This window comes from Perognathus longimembris, chromosome 7, assembly GCF_023159225.1.
Source record: "Perognathus longimembris pacificus isolate PPM17 chromosome 7, ASM2315922v1, whole genome shotgun sequence".
NCBI classification, from domain to species: Eukaryota; Metazoa; Chordata; class Mammalia; order Rodentia; family Heteromyidae; genus Perognathus; species Perognathus longimembris.
In genome coordinates, this window is record NC_063167.1 from 76,643,828 (window position 1) to 76,663,487 (window position 19,660).

The 19,660-nt window shown below is 46.7% G+C and overlaps 1 protein-coding gene across 1 annotated transcript in view; it reads right to left on the minus strand.

The window, feature by feature from the left end:
• Positions 1–19,660, minus strand: part of Abca4 (ATP binding cassette subfamily A member 4) — a 126,975-nt gene that overhangs the window by 16,065 nt on the left and 91,250 nt on the right. Inside the window, exons 31-41 of the mRNA XM_048352161.1 lie at positions 16,374–16,468; positions 14,328–14,360; positions 12,855–12,960; positions 12,663–12,737; positions 11,701–11,870; positions 9,871–10,048; positions 7,951–8,066; positions 6,799–6,946; positions 3,650–3,773; positions 3,168–3,297; positions 344–464 (exon numbers count right to left, since the gene is read on the minus strand). Of these exons, the coding sequence (XP_048208118.1) occupies positions 344–464; positions 3,168–3,297; positions 3,650–3,773; positions 6,799–6,946; positions 7,951–8,066; positions 9,871–10,048; positions 11,701–11,870; positions 12,663–12,737; positions 12,855–12,960; positions 14,328–14,360; positions 16,374–16,468 (1,296 nt within the window). The remainder of the gene's footprint in view (positions 1–343; positions 465–3,167; positions 3,298–3,649; positions 3,774–6,798; positions 6,947–7,950; positions 8,067–9,870; positions 10,049–11,700; positions 11,871–12,662; positions 12,738–12,854; positions 12,961–14,327; positions 14,361–16,373; positions 16,469–19,660) is intronic.

Sequence of the window (19,660 nt, forward strand, 5' to 3'; positions counted from 1 at the left end):
ATCTGGGATTATAGGCATGAGCCACTGGATACAAAATCCTGGGTACAAAGGTCACTATGGACATGGGTATTCAGAGGGGAGCATTGGGAAGGTACCCATACAATGCAGAACCACAGTCATTCTGGAGGACAGCTGGAGCAGTTCTTACTAATACAAATAGTGGGGGCAATGCATAGAGACCAGATGCTCTTACAATCTGGACATGGTGATGTCACATAAATTAGGAAGGCAGACTTCATGCACAAGCAGACTACTTGGTCTACAGGAACAGGACAATCAATATTGTGCCATCCATGGGAACCAACCAGCACCTCCAAACTAACATGCCCTCTCCTTCCCTTACCTTGGTTAGTTCATTTAATCTTAAAATGTCACTTGTATTCCCCCCGCTAGTAATTCGTTGTCTCTCTTCGGCCACATCATCATCTTCATCAGTAATGGGCTCCTTGGTGGGCTTAGCAATCCTAGAGGGAGGAAAGGATACAGGAAAGGATTGGGGTGGGTGTGTAGAGTCCTTGACACTGTCCTTGTCTTTCTTTCTTATTTGTTGGCACTGGGATTTGAACTCAGGGCTTTGTGTTTGCTCAGCTGGCGTACTTGCTCAGTTGGTGCTCTATCACTTAAGCCATGCCTCCAGCCTAGCTTTCTTGCTGGTTATTTTGGACCTGGACTTTTCTGCCTGGGCTGCTTTGAGCTATGATCTTCCAGATTTCAGCCTCTTGAGTATCCAGAATTGCAAGGATGAGCCATTGGCACCTGGCTGGCACCATCATTTTCTTCTATCTTGTCTTCCATTCCCTCACTTCTGTTTCCTCCTTGGACTTCCATCCCCTAAGGCTTCAATTTTCAAAAGCAATTGAAGGGGGTTACTGTGAGAGAGGCCAGGGACTCACTCCCGAGGCAGCCCAGGACTCCAGTCCTCTCTCCTTATCCATGACCTTGGACAAGGCCCTTGGCCTTTCCAAATCTTGTCTCCTTCAACCACATGAAGGAGAAGAGAGTATCTATCTCATAGGGTGATGGTACAGAGTTACCTCTCTCCAACCCACTCTGCCAATCTAACCTCTTCAAAGCAGCTGTTGTCAGTCTCCTCATACACCTAAACCTTCCATGGTCCTCCACTGGATGTAGGTTACAGTTCCTAATGCCTCAGAATCTCAGTGCCCTGTAATCAGACCCCAGCTTCCTATCTGCTCACTTTTCCATTTCCATCTCCCAGCCATGGCATGGTTGCTCCTTCCTGGCCTGCCAAGATTATCCTCTATAGGCTTAAATATCTTTTCTCAGCTCCAATCCCAATCAAATCTTCTCTATCTCCTGATTTCCTCATCTCTGTACAGGCCATTATTGTGTCTTGCCTGAGTACCAACCTGGCTCCTATCTGACCTCCTCCCTCCTATCTGAACTCCCTCCAGAGTTGGTAAGATCATGTCACACTCCAGGGGTTCCATGTGGTTCTGAGGCTTGAGTCACAAGTCACTAAGACAAAGGGCCATGCGATCATGATCCAGCTCTGCCTGCCCCTCCACTCTCATTGCCTGTCCAGCTATCCTCAATTCCATCCATGCACCAGTCTTACCCTTGGTGTTGCCTCACTGCAGGCCCTGCTCTCCACCAACAGCACCCTTTCTTCCTCTCCTACCTTCTCTATGCCTGGTTGCCTCTCAGTGTGGGGAAAGATATAAGTGTTTGGAAACCAGAGGCTGAAGTAGTCTTCCTTAGTCTTCTGCAGGGCCTAGGTAGGCAGGACTTGCTCAGTTGTGTTGGCATTAGAGTCTGAAGCTAATCAATTTGGTTTTGACCAACCTTCTTTTCCTCTCTCTATGATCTGGCCCAAAAGAGGGTCCTGCAAAAGTTAAGTGCTCTGAAAACAGCAGGTCCTCATGAAGTCAAGTGTGTTAACCCATGATCTCACTCAATCGTTGCCACCCTAGGGCAATGGACCATTTCTCTTAAGTCCATCATTCCCTGTGGGTCAAAACTTAAGGACATCTCAAATCCCATGCCAGACAGCCTGAGAGGAAGAAAGCTTGCTGGGGAGGGCACAGTGATTGTAATTCCAGGCCCATGGTGTAGCCAGCACAGGTTTGCATGGCACAAAGAGAATGGCTATTCTGAGGTCCTGGCCATTGAAAAATCCTAGTAACATTCAGGTTGGCAGCTATCTAGCCTGGTTTCAGGTATGGGGGTGTGTCACTGCCCTCTACTGCCTGCCCCCAATGGGGGCCTGTCTGCTCTTACCTGGCAAATAGTGTCCATATGACCCCCTGTTTTCCCCATCTTGCCTCTACTCAAAATGAAGGAGCAATGGGGCCTGCTTTGTTTCTTTTCTCATGGATACATTAACCAATTCTTGAATATCTTTGCTCTTTGCAATGCTGTCATCCAATTTAAAATGAGTGTATGAGCTATGTGTCCCTGGCAAGCCTGTAACCCTAGCAACTCAGGGGGCAGAGACCAGAAAGAGCCTGACTTGAAGGCAGCCAGGGGAGAAAAGTCTTCAAGATTCCATTGTAATTAACCCACAAAAGTCTGGACTGGAGGTGTGGCTCAAGCAGTAGAGTGCCAGCTGTGAACAAGAAAGCTGAGTAAAAGCACAAGACCTGAGTTCAAGCTTTGGTAACCTCACACACAGAAAAATGACAAAACAAAACAAAAGAACACAACAAAACAATGAATTTAGTATATGGAATTAAATGAGAAATTGGAACAAATAACATTGTAAATAGTCTAAATTTGAGAATTGGCCCTAAATCTAGCATGCCTTTTTCTTTTTGATGGCAGTCCTGGAGCTTGAACTCAGGGCCAGGGCGCTATCCCTGAGCCTTTTAAAATTGTTTTTCAAGGCTAGTTCTCTACCACTTGAACCATAGCTCTACTTCTGGCTTTTTTTTTTTTTTAACTGATGAATGGGAGATCCACATCTCATGAACTTTCCTGCCTGGGCTGGCTTTGAACTGTGATCCTTAGATCTCAGCTTCCTGAGTAGCTAGGATTACAGGCACGAGCCACTGGCGCCCGGCTTAACATGCAGATTTTATAAACCATCTCTCCCTGTAAAATGCAGAATTGAGAATGTAAAGTCCACGATGTAATGGGGCTCCTGAGGAAAGAGCCGATCACCGATCACCATGGGGCAGTCTCCCTGAGGGTGTGGGAAGCCGTACCAGCGGGTGAGGAAGAAGTGGTGCTGGATGAGGAGGGTCAGGAGGAGGTACACCACCCCTTCCACGGCCATGGCAACCAGGTTCTTCCCAATCAGGCTCCACTGGAATGGATTGGAGATGTGCTCCTCGCCTGTGGACAGAGGCCGCCAGACATCAGCAGGGATGAAGTCTTTGTCAGCTACCCCCGCTCACGCTGAAGACCTGGCTATAGCCCAAGGCCTGCCAAATGGGATGTGAGGCCAAGGATGAAGTAAGGCCTAAACACAAGTTGTATCTTGGATCCTCAAGTCGGAATGGCAGAGATGCCTGTCTCCCCCTCCCCCCGGTTTCCACGTGAGCATAAAGATCTTCTAATCCCTTCCTGGTGGAAGCACCATGCCAGCCTCACATCTAGATGCCTTCCCCACCCAGCCCAAGCTGCAGGTCTGCCATAGCCCCCTTGCTGCCACCCTCCCAGCCTGTGGGCCTCGAATGCCACTCACCAAACCGAGCATAGACCTCTGTCACAGCCTGGCTCAGTGCCAGGTCAATGAGGCCCCGGCCGAGGCAGAAGTGGGGGAAGATAATGAGCAGCTTCCTCAGCATGGTGTTGAACCGGAGCAGTGTCTGAAACAGAGAAGTATGGCTGTCGGAAGTGGGGGCAGAAGCTCCCTGTGCTCTGCTGTGCAGGTGGGCCTGGGAGCCTTCACAGGGCAGGCCCGGCTGCAGACAGAGATATCATTGCAACCAGGCTGGCCACAGGAGGACTTCACCAAGCAGGATGTGGAGGGGTTGACAGGGAATTCAGAAAGTTCCAGGACTAGGCTAAGGATGTTCTCAGTGAGCAGTCTGTGACCCAGGCTCCCCATTGGGTTCTAGTGAAGAGCAGCTGGAACCTTTGTCTAGCCAGGCAGCACTTTTGAATATTCACTTTGCCCAGTATGGCCTGGACACTGTAAGGAAGGTACACATGGCTCTCCTTAATACTTAGTCACTTGGAAAGCAGTGACAGTAATCTATTGAGGAGCCACGGCTCTCTTGCAGACTCCCCGCGCCATCACACAGAGCCCTCTAAGGTTGCTGGTTCAGGGGTCTCAGCAGCTGCCAGAATGGGGCCAGGTGTGAAGCACAAGGGAGCATGCCTAGGTAGAAGAGTTGTGGGAGGGGTGAGGCTGGCCAAGCTCTGGTGGGCCAGGGCTGCCTTCCCCACATGGCTGATCCCTACCTCACATCACAGCCTCTAGCCACTCAACTACCACTCCTTTGCTCAGGTTCCCTGCTCCTTCAGCCCACCCTTCTCTGTTCTTCCTAGAATGCTCCATGCTCCTTTGTCTCTCAGCCTCTGAATCTCTATACTCTAGTAGCTAGTTTTCTTAGTAGGAGAGCATGTACATTTTCCTGCTGCTCTCTGGCAGATTCTTGCCCTTGCTCATATGGCCCCTTCTTTTTTAAGCCTTCGCAAATTCCCATGGTAAATTCCCATTCCTATCTTATGATGCTACATTCACAAGATGGATTGATTCATTCATTTAACCTGCCTACTCTCTCTCACTCGTCAGTGATCCCCTGCAGGGCAGGTATGAGGTCCTAATTATTTTTCTGTTTTCCTAAATACCTTGCACAGTTGTTAGCTTATAGTAGGTTCTTTGTTATTTAGTAAATGGACTAAAATGTCCAGGCCAAATTCAAGTTGAAAGATTCTCCTAACCCCAGCCACCCAGCTCCATGGCCTTTTTCCTGCCCTCTCTCCTTTGATGTTTGTGAAATCTCACACCATGTTCTGTGGCTTATGTCAGTTGCTAACCTGACATGCTAGTCATTTTCTGACTGGAACAGGAGCTCCTGGGGATGAGTGAATCACACTTATTTTTTACTAGCCCAACCATCACATGGTGCTCACTTGCTAAATAACTCCTGACAAAGCCGAGATGGTAGCTTCTGGGATTGGGGAGCCTCCCATAGGATCACAGAAATGTGTGTAGCATCTGATATTAGGCTGTATGCTCAGTAAATGGCTGATGTGGCTGTGGGTGGAGAGAATCTGACTGGCTTTCAGCTTGCCATGGAATTATTCTGAAGTAACACATTCTCTGAAGACTGAGTAAGTGGGCTATAGGCTTGTGACAGAAACAGCTGTCATGAGTGTGGTCATCCGCCAGCACACGCTGACCATGACATACCATGTTTCTAACGTTCATGGGCCTGATGGATTTCATCGCTTGCTCAGTAGCCACAGAAAGACTGACTAGGTCTAGGAGCGTGTGGCTGCCATGAGCTGGGTTTCAGTACAGCTCTGCTTAGTGAAGCCGTGCTGGCCAGTGTGATTCTCTGGACCATGATATGAAGGGCCAGTGAGGGAAGGAAAGGCCAGTGAGACACTTGGCATTCAGGCATGGGCCGGGATGCTATGAGGACAGACTGGCAGAACTCCCACAGAAGCTGAGGCTTCTGAGGGATGCTGCCCTTTAGTCTGGCTTGCTCTCTCTCTGGTCAGGAAGCCAGGGTGTGTGGAGAGGACAGCTAGACCTTATAACTCATACAATGGAGTCAGCTACCACCACCATGATTTCCTAATCCTGTCTGTGGAGTTAACTTGGATTCAGGATAGTATATATATGTGTGTGTGTGGGCGACTTGTATAAAAAAATGTGGGAGGAAGAATATGTTATGAGTTTGTTTATGTCTTCAGAACATGTGAGAAACTCAAATAAGGTTGCCTATGGAAAAGGGAATTTAGTGAATCAAAAACAGGAGTAGAAAGTATTTTCATTATTATAACTTTTTGTTCATTGTACATTTTGAAATCACCTGAATGTGTTACATGTGTGTATGTGTACACTCACGCGCACACACATGTGCACATGTGAGACACCTAAAAGAAAACACCTCCTTGAAGGAATAAGAAAATAAAAATGGGGGCTGGGGATGTGACTTAGTGGTAGAGTGCTTGCCTAGCATGCATGAAGATCTGGGTTCGATTCCTCAGAACCACATAAACAGAAAAAGCCAGAAGTGGCACTATGGCTCGAGTGGTAGAGTGCTAGCCTTGAGCAAAAAGAAGCTCGGGGACAGTGCCTAGGCCCTAAGTCCAAGCCTCCATCCCCCCCAAAAGAAACAAGTTGAGTTGGCTGGGTGTCGGTGGTTTACACCTATAATCCTAGTTACTCAGGATGCTAAGGATTTCAGTTCGAAGCCAGCTCAAACAGAAAAGTCCATGAGACTCTTATCTCCAATTAACCACAAAAAGCCAAAAGCAGAGCTGTGGTTCAAGTAGTAGAGTGCTGCTAGCCTTGAGCACAGAAGCTTAGGGACGGTGCTTAGGCCCCAAGTTTAAGTCTTAGGACTGGCATGCGTGCATGAGCGCACACACACACACACACACACACACACACATACACGTTAAGTCAGTGGGAGGTCATTTCTACCTCATGGGTTTAGACACCCCTAACACTCTGAGCATTCTCACTGAGCACATACATCAGTGAGAAAAGGAGGAAGGATGGGGAGAGGGATGGATGGAGGAACAAAGAGGCAATCCACATGGGTGTAGTGAACATCTCCATAAACAATGCTTGCCCAGGCCCTGCTTGACCAGCCCATACTGGCCTGCATCCTACAAATCAAACAAAGAGGCGGAGAAAGTCATACTCACCCGGTTATTCTCAAATAATTCCAGGATGAAGGTGATGGCACTGCTGTTGATGCCGATGAACAGATTAGCACAAGACAAAGCCACATAAGCTGTGCTGGGGACATCGAACAGGAAGGATGCTGGGTACATCATGGGGATGACCGCCCATCTGTGTGACATGACACTATTCAGGGGGAAAGCTCCAAGTTCTATTCCACCAGCCAACCCTCTGGATATAATGCATTTCCCCCTCATGTAAGACATGACATGTGGGAACTGGCTAGAGTCCCAGGAGGAAAAATCATATTACATCCTTCTTTAAATGGAGATAATAATGCCACTCCATTGATTTGGTGAGGAACAAATAAGATGTTAGCTGTGTGCATACTTTGTGAATTTCAAAGCCTTCTGTAAAACAAACAGTGTTGCCCACTCTAGGCTAGATTAGCAAGGCAGAACAGAAAACCCCAGTAAGATCATCTTCACTGGCCAGTGTACAGGAATCTTCTACTTGCAGAGAGATAAATAGAGATCCTTGCTTTGGTGATGTTCTTTTGGCCCACATTGGAAGGGATGCACATCATTATTTCTACTTTATTTTTTACAGATGAGTAAACTGAGGCTCAGAGGAGTGAATTACTCATCCACAGCTAAGCCTGCACCAAGTGGCAGGGCAGGGATAAAGTTATTGGCTTTGCTTACTTATGCAACTGGATGGAATCCCTATGTGGTCCTCTAACCTGGCTCAGGAGCTGCTGTCTGGCTGGGTCTCCTATGGTGTGTAAGTACCTCTTGGCCAGTACAGATGGAGATTGTGATGGACAATCACAACTGACCACAAATGAAATAGAATCAAGGTTAGAGAGAAACTGGGGTGTGAATGATTACAGACTTTGGTCAGGCCAGAGTCTTGATTGGTCATAGAAGATTCAGACAAATGCAGTTTCTCCCAGTGTCTCTGAATGACCTAGACCTCAAAAACACCTCCACTGGTGGTGGAGGTGGAAGCTAGACACAGTCCTGATTAACAGCTCAGTTCTGCTTGGAATAGAAAAAATGAAAGGCATGAATAAGCTACCACTGGGAAGCCCAGGTGTCCATCAGAAGGCACTAACCCCTCCTCTGATGGCATTTTCCTTTGATGTCATGGAAATCATGGCCCAAATGACTTACCCATACAGCATGAGTAGCGCAACAAGGGCAGGAAGGTTCTGCGGAGACGTGTAGGCTTTCTTCTGAAACCCGATGAAGATCCCCACCACCAGCCCAGCGCTCACAGCATAATTTATCTGGAAGAGAGAAGACAGCAAGTCCTAGAGCCTCCAGGACCCATGTTTCTAGTTCCGGACAGTGAGGAGTGGGACTAGGTCCCCTCCACTCTTAGGGTCTAGACTGCTTCCACTAGTGGTTCAGACAAGTTCTTGATTAGCAAGCCGTGAAGCTGTTCTGAGTCCTCCCCCTGCCCTGACCCCAGGACCTTCAGTTTGTGTCTTTTAGAAAGAACAAACGTAAAACTCCACCCGATTTCTCACTCTTTCTAATTGATCATGAAGCCCAATGGTGCTATGTCCTAGCGTGTCTCCCTAAGTCACGTGGATGCCGGAACCCTTTCCAAACAACACAGTCCTACAGCTATTAGGGCAGACATGAAAAGGTGGGCAGCCAATAAAGTTGGGTCCTGTACAGTATGAAACCTTAGTGAGGGTATGGAGGGCACCCCACAGAAGGTGCTTGGGGTTGGGATGAGGAAGGTGTCTGTATAGAGCACCCATTGGGTGTGGAGATCTGAACCAGGAAGGAGTGTGGAGGGCCTCCACACAGCATCTGGAGCAGGGAGGGGCAGTATCCGCACAGCTAAGGGTTGGGGCCAGAGATGGGGTGTCCATCGACATCCTTTATACCTCGCCTCCGTCCAGGTGTCTTGGACACACACATACACAGTCCCTAGTTCAATCAGCTGACAAATTTGTTTACTGCTACTTGGGAGGCAGTAAATAAATGGGTCACCCAGACCTTGGTGTATAAAGGCTATTTCCACAAGATTTGGGGGGAGATTGCTGGCCAGGAAGGGGTAGAGAAGGTACAGCGCCAGGCTGTGGCCCCTTGTCATGCCAGGGTCAGTGACATGCCTAGGGAGCATGGGGCACAGGAGGACACAGAGGCCACCTTTAAGGGTTCTCACTGGCTGCGGAGGCAATCTACCTTTCTCATTAATTATAACTCATTGATTAATACAGTGATCCTGGCTGCATACATATATAAATAAGTAAATGAACAAAAGGAAAGTTTGGCAACAAACTAGATATTTGCCTATCTTCAGGAATCCTGATGTTCAGCATCTTCCTTCCTTCTTCCAACCCTTCCTTCCTTTCTCTTTTTCTTTCTTCATTGTATGCCACTACTGGAGCTTGTACTCGGGGCCTCACACTCTTGTTTGGAACTTTTTGCTTAAAGCTAGTGCTTTACCACTCGAGACACAGCTTTTTGGTGGTTAATTGGAGATATGTAAGAGTCTCATAGAGTTTCTTGCTCAGGCTGGCTTTGAACTTTGAACTTTGATCCTCAGATCTCAGCCTTCTGAGTAACTAGGATTACAAGCATGAGCCACCTGCGCCTGGCTATCAGCATCATTATTAAAAGTCATATGGAGAGGTAATTTGTGATGGTTTCCATCAGCTGGTAATTTTATCTTGTCTTAGAGTGTTTAAAAAAAAAAGGATCTCATTACTCAAGAGACCCAGAAGGGGCTGGAATATGGCTTAGTAGTGGTAGATTGCTTGCCTAGCATGCATATAAGGATCTGGGTTCAATTCCTCAGTTCCACATACGCAACAAAGTAAAATCATACACATGCAAAAAGAATGAACCAGGTGCCGGTCACAGAGTCATCACAGAGGCACAGGACATAGAGGGGCTCTAATCAATGGTTAAGCTGTGCACCACAGCTTTGATGTTCAAGTCCCTTCCTAAGAATATGTCAAGGGATAGCAGATACATGAGGCTGTTGGCCTGGCACCTTCCAAAGGTCCCTTGCAGTGTGAAAGCCTTCCCTGCCTGGGTCCCCTCCGCCAGAGCCACACAAGTGCCACTCACAATGTCCCACAAGAAGTTGGTCAGCCAGTAGGTGGTGGGGCTCACTCCACTGACAAACTGCAGGTGCTTAGCCTTATTCACTCTCTCCTGGATCAAGTAGAGGACAAAGCTGGCTGGGACGAAGGACATGGCGAAAATCACACAGATGGCAACCACAGCATCCACAGAAGTGGTCAGCCTGCAGCAGGACCAGAGACATAGAGAGGAGAAGTGAAGAGGGAAGTTCAGAAACCAGGGAGGCTGCACCTCAGGCTCCAGGCCATCCCCATCCCTTCCTTGAAGCATGACAAACACTGAATCATCTGAATCAATCGGGACCAAAGTGAAGTGGGTATTGTTTTCCTGGAGAATCTTTTTTTTTTTTTTTTTTTAACAACAGGCACTGGTAGAAATCTGAGGATCACAGTTTAAAGCCAGCCAGGCATGGCCAGGACTTTTATCTCCATCTACCTCCCAAGAAGCCACAAGTGGAGCTATGGTTTGAGTGTTAGACCACTATGCTTGAGCACAAAAGCTCAAGAACAATGCCTAAGCCCTGAGTTCAAGCCCCAGGAGTGGGCACACACACACACACACACACACACACACACACACACACACACTACATTGATCAAATTATTTGTGATGGTATATAGAAAGAGATTCTGTACTAATCTCTTATACTAAATGTTCCTATTAAGTTTAATAATTTTCTTTGGTCAAAAAGAAATAGATTATCTTGTTTAGTTACATTTAGTCACAATATAAACTTAAGTGAAGGGAACAGGCTAGTTTTACAGGAACCAGGTTCCAGCCACCCTTCTTGAACCAAAGGGAAGCATTCTGTCTAAGGGGGTAGTGAGGGCTGAATCCAGCCTAGTCTTTAGCCTTTAGGACACATAACTGGGTACAGGGAGGGATGGGTGGGAAGCACCGCCCTACTGAAGGAGCACTTTTCTTGAGCACCACAGAGTCACTATAAGCACTAGTCATTCTCTGATGACATTCCAGACAGCCTCATCCTCCTAGAGAACAGGTATGGAACCACAAGTGTGTTTACAGGAAATGTCCTAAACTATGAAGGCTATAGATACTAAGTTCTTAAAACTCTATTACATAAATTTCAGTTAGTGAACATAAGCTATTTAAAAAATTTCATTTCTTTATGTGTGTATGGGTGTGTGTGTTTTAATAATAATGGGGGCTTGAAGTTAGGCATTTGTATTCTTGTTGGCTTGCTCTGCTCGGGGCTGACATTCCACCGCTTGAGCCATGCCTCCAGTTTTGGGTTTTTTTGAATAGTTAATTAGAAATGGAGTCTTATGAACTCTTCTGCCTAGGCTGGCTTTGAACCTTGATCCTTAGATATCATCCTCCTGAATAGCTAGGATTACAGGCATGATCCTCTGGTGCCCAGAGAGATAGATGTTTTTATTGCTTGAAGCTGTCTTGTAAGATCCTAAGCATGAGGAAGGCAAAGATCTGAACAACCAGAAGCCTGACCATGTGAGGGAAAATACCAGAACCTAGAGCATTAGATTAAACCTAGAACCTTCCAGAACCCGGAAGATAAAAGATTATTTCCAGAGCACATCTTGCACTCTGGCAAGTGGAATCCTTGTGTCAACTTCAGGAAAAAAATTGTTAGAGTTCAGTGGAAACAGTGTAAAATGCAAGTTTACTTTCCAAATAGATGTGATCTCGCCAGTTTGTACACATAGCATTTGAAAGTGTTATATTCATGTGTGTCACATTAAATAGCATTGCCATTGGGCCCAGCACTACAGAGAAAATCCTTTCTCATTTCCAAAGGGGCTGGTGTGGGGGAGGGCAGGAAGGTGTGGGGCTTACACAGTGATCTCTGAGAGTTGCTCCTTGGTCAAGTTCAGGGGCTGGCTAATGACCGTGATCCCATGCTCCTCTGGGTTTCTGCCTTTGGGCAGGCTGGCACGAAGGATGGCATTGTGGGCCACGTTCAGAAAGCTGACTAGGGCATGCCAACCTTTGTTGTTAAACCACACCTAGAGAGAGGATGGAGATGGGCTAGGTTAGGCTGTGTTACAACTTGACTATGGAGAAGAATTCCAATGACAGCTGTTTAAAGAAGAAAAATTCTTGCAACCAGAAAAAGAATGTAGGAAGGAGAAAAATCTTGGCAGTTGAAAGAGATTCCTGTCTGAATTGCAGCAGCAGCAGCAGCAGCAGCAGCAGCAAAGTTAGAATGTATGAAGCTGGAACACAGAATAAAATAACCAGATTGTGTCGGGTGCTGGTGGTTCACACCTGTAATCCTAGCTACTCAGGAGGCTGAGCTCTGAGGATCATAATTCAAAGCCAGCCTGAGTGAGAAAGTCCGCAAAACTGTTTTTTTTTTCTTTTTGTCAGCTGTGGGGCTTGAACTCAGGACCTGGGCGCAATCCCTGAGCTCTTGTGCTCAAGGCTAGAGCTTTACCACTGAGCCACAGGTCCACTTCCATTTTTCTGGTGGTTCATTGGAAATAAGAGTCTCATGGACTTTCTTGCTCAGAGCTGGCTTTGAACCACGATCCTCAGATCTCAGCATCTTGAGTAGGTGTGAGCCATCAGCACCCAGTTCCATGAGACTCTTTTTGCCAACAAACTACTCTCAAAAAGCTGGAAGTGGAGCTGTGGCTCAAGTGGCAGAGCTCTAGCCTTGACCAAAAGAAGCTGAGGAGCAGTGCCCACACCCTGAGTTCAAGCCGCAGGACAGGCACAAAAATAAACAAAACCCCCCAAACAAAACCCAGGTTACATGAAGTTTTATTTGAGGAAAGACCATGCTGATCACGTACCTTAATGTTGTCTTGAGTTTCAAGATATTTAAGGAAATCGGGCATTTCTTTAGAGGCCTCTCTGGTGATAGGACCCTAGAGAACCACAAGAAGCAAATGAGTTATTTCTCCTTCTATAGTACTCATGACAATTTCCATTTCACAATAAGGAATCAAGTAAAAAAAATCCTATTCAAATGCCAGTTTACATACCCCGCTCACATTCATGATATGGCCAAGGTCCCTTAAAAAACTGACAAGTGCTTCTCCAGTAATGGGGAGGGCTGGGAGCTTTCCTCCAATGGATATTCCTCCGTACCTACAAGGCAACCAGAGATGCTCAGGTCGGCCACAGATTCACGCCCACCTGTGTTATGTGCTCTCCTTCCTTCCTTCCTTCCTTCCTCCCTCCCCCCCCTTCCTTCCTTCCTTTTTCTTGTCAGTCATGAGGCTTGAACTCAGGGCCTGGGTGCTATCCCTGAGCTCTTTTGCTCAAGGCTAGTACTTTACCACTTTGAGCCACATCTCATCTCCACTTCTGGTTTTCTGGTGGTTAATTGGAGATGAGTCTCACAAACCTTCCTGCCTGGGCTGGCTTTGAACTGGGATCTTTGGATCTCAGCCTCCTGAGTAGCTAGGATTATAGGCTTGAGCCACCAGTGCCTGGCTGCTTTCTGTTACTATAGGGAGAGTACTGGGGGAAATGGTTTGGACTAGTAACATATACAAACCAACTGTGTTGCCTAGGCTGGTGCCGATCCTGCCTCAGCCTCTGGACAAATTGAGATTACAGGCAGAGGCCACAGTGTCCAGCCATAACCTAAGTTTTTAACTCTTCCTCATTGCAGTTTAAAGATGAAGTCTGGACCTTCGTGCTGTTATACAAGGCTAGTCTGAATGTGGTCTCTGGCCCTCTCCAATTTCACAATAACTTCCCATGAGGCCATGTTCTGATTATGTTGGATTGCTGCTGCTGCAGCTCTAAATGGTCCAGGCTGCCGGCTTCCTGGAATGCACTTCCTTTTCCTGAGCATCTGCCCATCCCCATATGCGGTGTCATCCCTCTGTGTCATTTTCCCTGGCTCCTCCACCCCCACCAATGTTTGCTCTTCTGCCCTTGGCACCACCAGCCACACTTTTACTTAAGAAGGACCAATACGGCCATCGCTCTGTCTTGGGGCCCCTCAGCCTCCTCCCTGGCCTCAGTAGCCCCCATCCTCTCCTGCCTTGCCTATTATTCTTTAACTGGGACCCCCAGCCATCAGATCCAGCCTCTATACTTCTCTGAAGCCTAAAGCAATCGTACTGAGAGTGCCAGTCCGAGAATGTCCTTCAGCCCAACAACATTTGAATGCAGATAAAGCCAAACTCCTCAACAGGGCTAAATTCATTTGCTAGCAAAGCAAACTAGAGGATTTCTATGCCAAGCCTGGTGGCTCATGCCTGTAATGCTAGCTACTCAGAAGCCTGAGATCTGAGGATTATTGTTCAAAGCCAACCTGGGCAGGAAAGTCTGTGAGAGTCATCTCAAATTAACCATGGGAAAAGTGGAGTGGCCCTGTGGCTCAAGTGGTAGAGCACAAGCCTTGAGCAAAAGAAGCTCAGGGACAGTGCCCAGGCCCTGAGTTCAAGCCCCAGAACCAGCAGGGGAAAAAAAAAAAAGAATAGTTTTTTTTTTTTTTTTACCTTTGTTCATTGACCCAGAATTTGCTCTTTAAGCTGAAAGAAAAAAAAAAGTCAGACAATAAAACTACACATATGCATAGCAGGATTAGCTCTCCTTCCTAAATTGTCATTGGGGATGTTTCAGTCTTTAGAAATATTTTTGCATTTCTTGAAACTCAAGCAGTGTGGAAGTGCCCCCCCCCCCCCGGGAGGCCCAGCCTGAATCCACACTCAGAGGAAGAATGGATGGCTGCCATGATCGGCTCTCCCCATCATCTCCTGCACGCTGAGCTTTCTGAGCAGCCCTGTAGTCAGATCACTTGCCAAACCCATGTATGAAAACACAGCAGCCACTGTTGCCGGAAGGCTGCAGCCTCCCCCTTTTACAAAGGAGACTCTAACAATGTCCTGCAGATTGGGGAAGTGCTGACTTGCTTCTCAGCCTCAAGTGAAGACATCAGCCTTCAGACAGAGAGAGAAGATGACAAGATGGGAGAAGGGCAGCTCGCAAACCTCAACCACAATTCAAGTCATCTTGGGCTATTATTGTCAACGATCATCAAATCAATTAACCAATCAACCAATCAAATAGTCTGTATTTCAGGTTGTTATTAAGGGCAAAGTTTAGCATGGATGCTGTTTGTAGCATCACTGCACATGCTCTGTGCTCTCTGCTTGGATTTTGGGGCTTGGAGGGTGTTCTTGTTTTGCTAATGCTACTGCTGCTTTCACCCTGTGTCATGTGTTTAATCCTCTTAATCTGTTTATCCCTTGCTCATGGGTCTAGTAGGGGAAGCAACTGCAATACTGTTAAAATTAGAATATTTTGTGTTAAAGCCCGAGAGCATGTGGGGACTGGATCCCATTTCTGGAGGGTCTCTCGTGGTAGCATGCTTTTCACTGTTGCTTGCTCTTCTGATAGAAGCTGCTGATGGCCTTCCATCTCGGAGCAGAGAGAACTAGCAATGAAAGAGTTTGTGGCCACTTCAAGGGTAGTGGCAACAGATGATAATTTACAGTTCTAGTATAATGATGCAGTTACCCAATCAGCGCTCTCTCTCTCTCTCTGTGTCTCTCTCTCTCTCAGAGGCAACCATCTAGCTATCTTCTTGTCTTGCTTCTTATTTTCCTTCTTGCTTCTCCTTTTTGTCCTCTGCCTTCTCCCCTTTACGTCCCCTACCAAACTCTATTTCTCTTTCTTAATTGGTTAAAATAATAGGGATGTATTATTGAGTAAAATAAATGTATTATTAAATAAATATGGGGATGTATAGTGAATAAATTACATTATATATATATATCATATAATTTATGTGTGTGTTTGTTTTGAGCTTGAGCTCAGGCCTACATGCTGTCCCTGAGCTTTTGTGTTCAAGGTTGGCTCTCTACTACTTAGGTTGGTTCTCTACCACTTGAGCTACAATGCCATTTCTGGCTTTTATTTTTGGTGCTTAATTGGAGATGAGAGTCTCACAGACTTTCTTGCCTGGGCTGGCTTTGAACCACAATCCTCAGATCTCAGCCTAAGTAGCTTAGATTAGAGATGTGAGCCACCAGTGCCCAGCATAGTTTTAGTAAACTTTTTAATAGTGCTTGGGATAAGTGGGCACCAGTGGTACAAACTTATCAATCTAGCTATGTAGAAAGAAGGCTGAGATCTGGAGGATCACAATCCAAGGCCAGGCCCTGGAAGAAAAATTCACTAGACTTCATCTCTACAATAACAAGCAAAAACAGCAGAGATGGAGATATCGCTCAAATGGTAGAGTGCCAGCCTGGCAAACAGGAGGCCCTAAATTCAGACCTCAGTGCAACAACAACAACAACAACAAAATAGTGCCTGGGTTAAACTTTGACAATTTTCCCTACACATAGAAACAAAATCCAAATTAAGTTTCATTTTACTTGTATATGCCTCACCCCACTTTTTCTGTTGGATGAGACCCTCACAATTGAAAAAAGAAAACACTCTATTGCCCTGCTCATAGATAAACCATCAAGAGTAAATTACCCTAACAAATGTCTTCAGGGGGCTGGGATGAGAAGTATCGAAGCAGTCTCTCTTACCTGCTTCTTATGAGAGCGGGGTATGTCTTTACCAAGTAATCAGAAATGTTCCTGTTAGTCAGGTCTTGTAGGATTTCAGTGCTGGGCTGTGTCCTCTGAGGCAAAGAGACACATGAGTTATTCTGGGACCTGAGACCTTACATTCCAGATGACACTAAGCAAAGTACTGACACGTGCCCACATCCATAACAGGAGGGGCATCTTCTGTCTTCCTTTTTCTCTCTTCTCCATTGATAACAGAATGATGAGCTCCAAAACAGATCTCAACCTATCTGTGTCTCTCCAGCGCCAAATTTGCCACCTTGGTCCAAGCACCACTCAGATCTCACCTAGGCTTCTATAGAAACTTCTGCATGGCCTCCTCGACTCCACCACTGATCCTTCACATCCCAGGCTCTACCCAGCTACTGGATGGAGCTTTAAAATTGTCAATCAGCCACCTTACCTGCCTATAAACCCTAGGATCAAATCCAATCTCACTGCTAGGGCTTACCAGAGGCCCTGCCTCTGTGTCTGAGATCACCTGCTGCCCTCCCTTCACTCCTACAATGTTTTTGTTGTTGTTTTGTTTTGCCAGTTGTGGAGCTTCAACTCAGGGCCTGAGCACTGTCCCTGGCTTCTTTTTGCTCAAGGCTAGCACTCTACCACTGGAGCCACAGTGCCACTTCTGGCTTTTTCCATATATGTGGTGCTGAGGAATCGAACCCAGGGCTTCAGGTATATGAGGCAAGCACCCTACCACTGGGACGTATTCCCAGCCTCACTCCTAGGATGGAGGTGAATTATCCAAAAGGTTTTGGAGAATTGAAAAGTTGAGCCACCAGGTGGCACTATCACTTTATAGCTGGGAACATACCATTTTGAGCTTCTTGTGCTAGCCATTTTCATAGATCAAAAATGCATCCCATGCTGGGCTCCAGTGGCTCACACCTGTAATCCTAGCTATGCAGGAGGCTGGGATCTGAGGAGCATGGTTCAAAGCCAGTCTGGGCAGGAAATTCCTGTGAGATTTAACTACCAAAATGCTGGAAGTAGAGCTGTGGCTCAAAGTAGTAGAATGCTAGCCTTGAGCAAACAAGCTCAGGGATAGCTCTCAGGCCCTATTTTCAAGTCCCATGACCTGAGTGAATGAATGAATAAATAAATAAAAAGATAAATGAATAAAGAAATAAGGAAAAAGCATCTATTCTGCCAGGGTATCACATGGGGGTAGCTGAGAAGACTGGGGTGCCATGTAATCACCGTCATCTCTCCATTCTCTTCTTTATATGCTTTCTCTCTCCCTTCCCTTTCCCAAGGTCTCAATTCCTCTTTCACTCTTTCTTGTTCCTTCCTGGGGAGAGGTAGCCTCTGTGGATGGTTACTGTGTCTCCCTTAATCCTCACACTCTCGTGGAGGAGCAATTTACACACAGACAGAAGATCAGAAACCTTCGCTCTTTGTCCTGAGAACGTGCACATGGCCAGTATAGGTCAGGAGCCCGCCTGTCTACTCTACACCCTGCTGTCATCTGCTCTTCATCCAGAGGGACCGGCCAAGCTCCCCTGCTAGAATCCAGGCTGGAACAAGTGCTGGTGTCTGGCATGATTTCTGCTAAATTGTTTACTGAAATTCTGCTCTACATGTACTGGCAGTCAGGGGCAGGGTCCTCCCACCTCAGGACCCACCACCATGGAAAGGATGTTAGAGCAGGAAGGGACCCTGGAGACCCCCACATCTGCCATCTTGCTTTCCGTATGAGGACAATTTACCACATTGCTCTCAGCACCATGACCTGTGTGTGCTCTTATTTCAGACAGGATGGCAGAGTCCTTCCGTGAGGGAGGAAGTGGATGTGGTGTGTGTGTGTGTGAGTGTGTGTGTGTGTGTGTGTGTGCATGTGTGTGTGCAATTTTCTTCCGGAGGCAGGATCATGGGGAAGTGGAAGAGTGAAGGAAAATAGGAGAAACTGGTTTGCCTTTTCTAGAACTTTGGCTTGTTAAATTGCCATCCAAGGACCGTAGACCAACACTATTGAAGGTAAGCTTCTAAGTTAGAAAGGCAGCATGGGAGTTAATATTCATCGAGAATTGGAATCACGGTGTAGTTAGGCCTGGCCTGCTCTCCCACCCCAGCCCAGACCTTCATGTGCAGCTCACAGCTGCCACCACAGCTACTTGACTGCAAACTGAGCAGAAGCCAGGCTTCCTTGTGGAGAACAGAGCACAGAGACAAGCTGGTGGCTTCCTTCCTTCCTGGGGAGCCCCACCTCTTGTGGTGGAGACTATTCACATGGAGACTATTGCTTGAGAATGATAATAACAGATGTCTTTAGAATATTACAGAAAGGGAGGGCGAAAGGTACACATACAAACATATCTGTTCTCTATCCTGCCCCCACCCTCCCTACCCCTGCCCCTGTGAATGCCAACAATGAGGATGGTAGCCCAGCCTTCCTTGATGCTAGGTCTGTCCAGTCACAGGTAAGGGAAAGTGCCATGGTTGGTTCTGGAAATCTTCTTTGCACACTTTGTCTTCTCTCTCTCTTTTTTTCTCTAGCCCAGCTGAGGACATCATGAACCATACACAGGAACTTGACCATGGGAGAGGAACAAGCCACTGCTACTTTAGGGTTGTCATCACTTGAGTTGATTCTGATCTAAGTAATTCATTACCCATATCATTTCATCAAATCCTCCTAATAATGCTGTGAAGTTAGTGGTTATCCCCAACTTCTTCTAGCAAAGAGCTAAAGGCTCAGAGAGGTCAGGAAGGCAGCCAGGCCTCTCTGATGCTTGGGTCCAGGCCTACTCACCAGAGTGGGGCACATAGCCTACTTGGGAGGTATTCATTCACAGGCAAGTCAGGAGAGCAGGCGTCCTAGGCCCACTGGGCAAGTCAGCTGAGGGATTGTTTCAACCAGAGACAATGTGAGCCTCCTGTACCCTGTTTGAAATCCCACACAGAAGGTCTAAAGTGCAAAAGATTCACTGCTGGCTGTGTGTGTGTGTGTGTGTGTGTGTGCATCTTAAATAATGCAACACATGGTAAGCTTTTTTTTTTTTTTTTTTTTGGTAGTTCTGGGAATGTATGTAGGGCCTAGGTAAATGTGCTCTACCACTAAGCTACAGCTACACCCATGGTAAGCTTCTCAGTTAAGACTTAATAAGCATACAAATATATGGGCATTTGAAGGTATATCATAGCATGATTTATGGAGGAAAAAAAAAAGGAAACCCAAATGACTAACAAAGCAACATTAAATAACTTAAATGAAATCCAAATACTAGAACGCTATACAGGTACTA